Here is a 2,500-nt window from a genome sequence, read left to right on the forward strand (position 1 = left end):
TTATTATAACACAAATTATATTGATTGAGCATTCACACACATTAACATAGCATAAAAGCTAAATACATACATACATACATATATATATATATATATATATATATATATATATATATATATATATATATATATATATATATATATATATATATATACATATACATATATATATATATATATATATATATATATATATATATATATATATATATATATATATATATATATATATATACACACACACACAATTACTTGACAGAAAGTTGCACAAAGCAGTGATCGAACAGGAACAACTTGAGGCGACAGAAGAAGGCCATCCATTTCCCGAATCCTTGGACGACCCAGAGGAAGACACTGAAAAGGAACAGCCCCGCGACCCCGTCCCCGCAGCAGGGAAAGCCAGGCAAGAGGCGCCTTCGCAGGGAAAAGAAACCCGGGACTGACCTTCCTTCTCCGTGCTGTAGAGGCGCTTGAGGAGGCCGAAGACGCGCTGCAGGAACGGCCGGTTGTCCTGCGCGTGCGGGCGGTGGTGGCGGTCCTTCTGGCGGTCCTTCTCGCCGCCGCCGTCCGCCTGCTCCTCGTCCTCGCCGCGCCCTTCCTCCACGTCTCCTTCGCGGTGGTGCCCCTTCTCCCGCTCGCCCGGCGGATGCTCGGCGCCTCCTGCGTGGGGTCCGGGCGCTCTCCCCAAGGGGCCCGCTCGCCCGCCAGGACCGGGGGAGGACGCGACCCCCAGGACGCCTCGCCCTGCCCGGGGGCTCGCCGCTCCGTTCCCGCCGCCTCCTCGGGGTCCTGCTCCTCGTCCTCGCCCTTCTTCTGCTCCTCTCGCTCCTCCCTCCACCCCTCCTTCCGCTCTCCCTCCTCTTCCTCCTGGGACTTTGTTTCTCACAGGACTCCCGGAACTTCTTCCTGATCCTCCTCCTCCTCCTTTATCTGGTGTTCTCCTGCCGCCTCCTCCTACTGCTGTTCCTCCTCCATATTCTCTTCCTGTTCCTCCCTTTTCTCCAATTCCTCCTCGATTCTCTCCTCTTGTTCCTCCCTCTCTTCCGGAACTATCTGCTCCCTCTCTCCCTCCTTCTAAAACTCTCCCTTTACTGACTGCGGGAATTCCTCCTCTTTCTCTTCCTCCTTCCTTTTCTCTGGGGATCACTCCTCCTGATCTTCCTTCTCCCACGCCTCCTCCTCCTGTCACTCCTGCTCTTCCCTCTTCTTTGCCAGTTTCTTTCACTCCTCCTCCTCCTCCTCCAACGCCACCTCTTCCTCCTCCTCCTCCTGCCTCTTTAACTTCTAGTTCCCTTCTTCCTCCACCCCTTCCCACTCCTCCTTCTCTCCCTCTTCCTTTTTCTACGTCTCCTCGTCCTCCTCCTTCTAATTCTCTTGTTCCTCCTCCTTTTCCAACGTCTCCTCTTCCTCCTCCTAATTCTAGTGTTCCACCTCCTTTTTCTACGTCTCCTTGTCCTCCTCCTCTTTTTTCTAATTCTCTTTTTCCTCCTCCTCTTCCTCCTCTTTTTTCTCCGCCACCTCTTCCTCCTCTTTCTATGTCTCCTTGTCCTCCTCCTTCTAATTCCCTCTTTCCTCCTTTTTCTATGTCTCTCCTTTCTCCCTTTTCCACGTCTCCTCTTCCACCTCCTTCCAATTCCCTCGCCCTTCCTCCTCTTCCCTCTACTTCTCCTCTGCCTTCTCCTCTCCTCCCTTCCCTCTCCTCTTCGCTCCCGTTGCTCCTGGCATCGTGCAGGCGGTGGAAGCGAGGACTGACGCCGGCGGAGCTCGACCCGCTGCTGCCGAGGCTTCCGCTGCCGCCGCTCTCCGCGCTGCCGTCGACGGCGCTGCCGGCGTTCCCTCTTCCAACGGTGTGGCAGCTTCCACCACTGCTGCTGCCACTCGAGGTGCTGCCAACACTGCCGTTTCCACCATTGGTGCCGCTGCCAACGCTCGCCGTGTGGGCCTTTTTCTTGCGTTCTGGACGCCGTTCGAAACAGTGATTTCCCGAATCGTTCATGTTTCTGAAGCACCGGTTCGAGACACGCAACTGCCTAAATGGGCGCCTTGGCTAGATTTGCTTATTTCGTTGTTTCCTCGCTAGGGCGTTTTTTGTCTCTCATTTGTTGTGTTTTGCTTCTCTCTCTCGCCTCTTCGTTTTTTTTTTATTTTTTTATCAGGTATTATTCATTACCATTAATGACTAAGAGGACCTTTTTGCTGTTCACACAAAAGGAAATGAACACCTTGAGCAATCATTTCTTTTAATAACAAAATTATTTTTAATACGTCTATATAACACTTTCTCCACTAATTCTTATCATTTTTTTATATTTTGATTTTTTACTCTATCACTTTATCTTTCTACTCCTTTGTGGAAATGATTTGATTGATTAGTTTCACTTCAAGTCGTCAGAGGGAAGCACTGGCGCCTTCGGAGATTCCTGCGAGCGTCGGCGCCCGAAGACGAGCCTGAAAAGAACAGAAACAAGCGGATTTTAATAAGTAAGAACATTCTAGGATT

General features: G+C 50.2%; 2 protein-coding genes across 3 annotated transcripts in view; one reads left to right on the plus strand and one right to left on the minus strand.

Moving 5' to 3' along the window:
• Positions 1 to 1,996, minus strand: part of LOC138864236 (protein rtoA-like) — a 3,157-nt gene extending 1,161 nt beyond the window's left edge. Inside the window, exons 1-2 of the mRNA XM_070130887.1 lie at positions 1,717 to 1,996; positions 445 to 660 (exon numbers count right to left, since the gene is read on the minus strand). Of these exons, the coding sequence (XP_069986988.1) occupies positions 445 to 660; positions 1,717 to 1,996 (496 nt within the window). The remainder of the gene's footprint in view (positions 1 to 444; positions 661 to 1,716) is intronic.
• Positions 1 to 2,500, plus strand: part of LOC113816244 (Kv channel-interacting protein 4) — a 521,919-nt gene that overhangs the window by 486,814 nt on the left and 32,605 nt on the right. The gene's annotated exons all lie outside the window — the stretch shown is intronic.

Source organism: Penaeus vannamei, chromosome 15 (genome assembly GCF_042767895.1).
Source record: "Penaeus vannamei isolate JL-2024 chromosome 15, ASM4276789v1, whole genome shotgun sequence".
In the NCBI taxonomy this organism is placed as follows: Eukaryota; Metazoa; Arthropoda; class Malacostraca; order Decapoda; family Penaeidae; genus Penaeus; species Penaeus vannamei.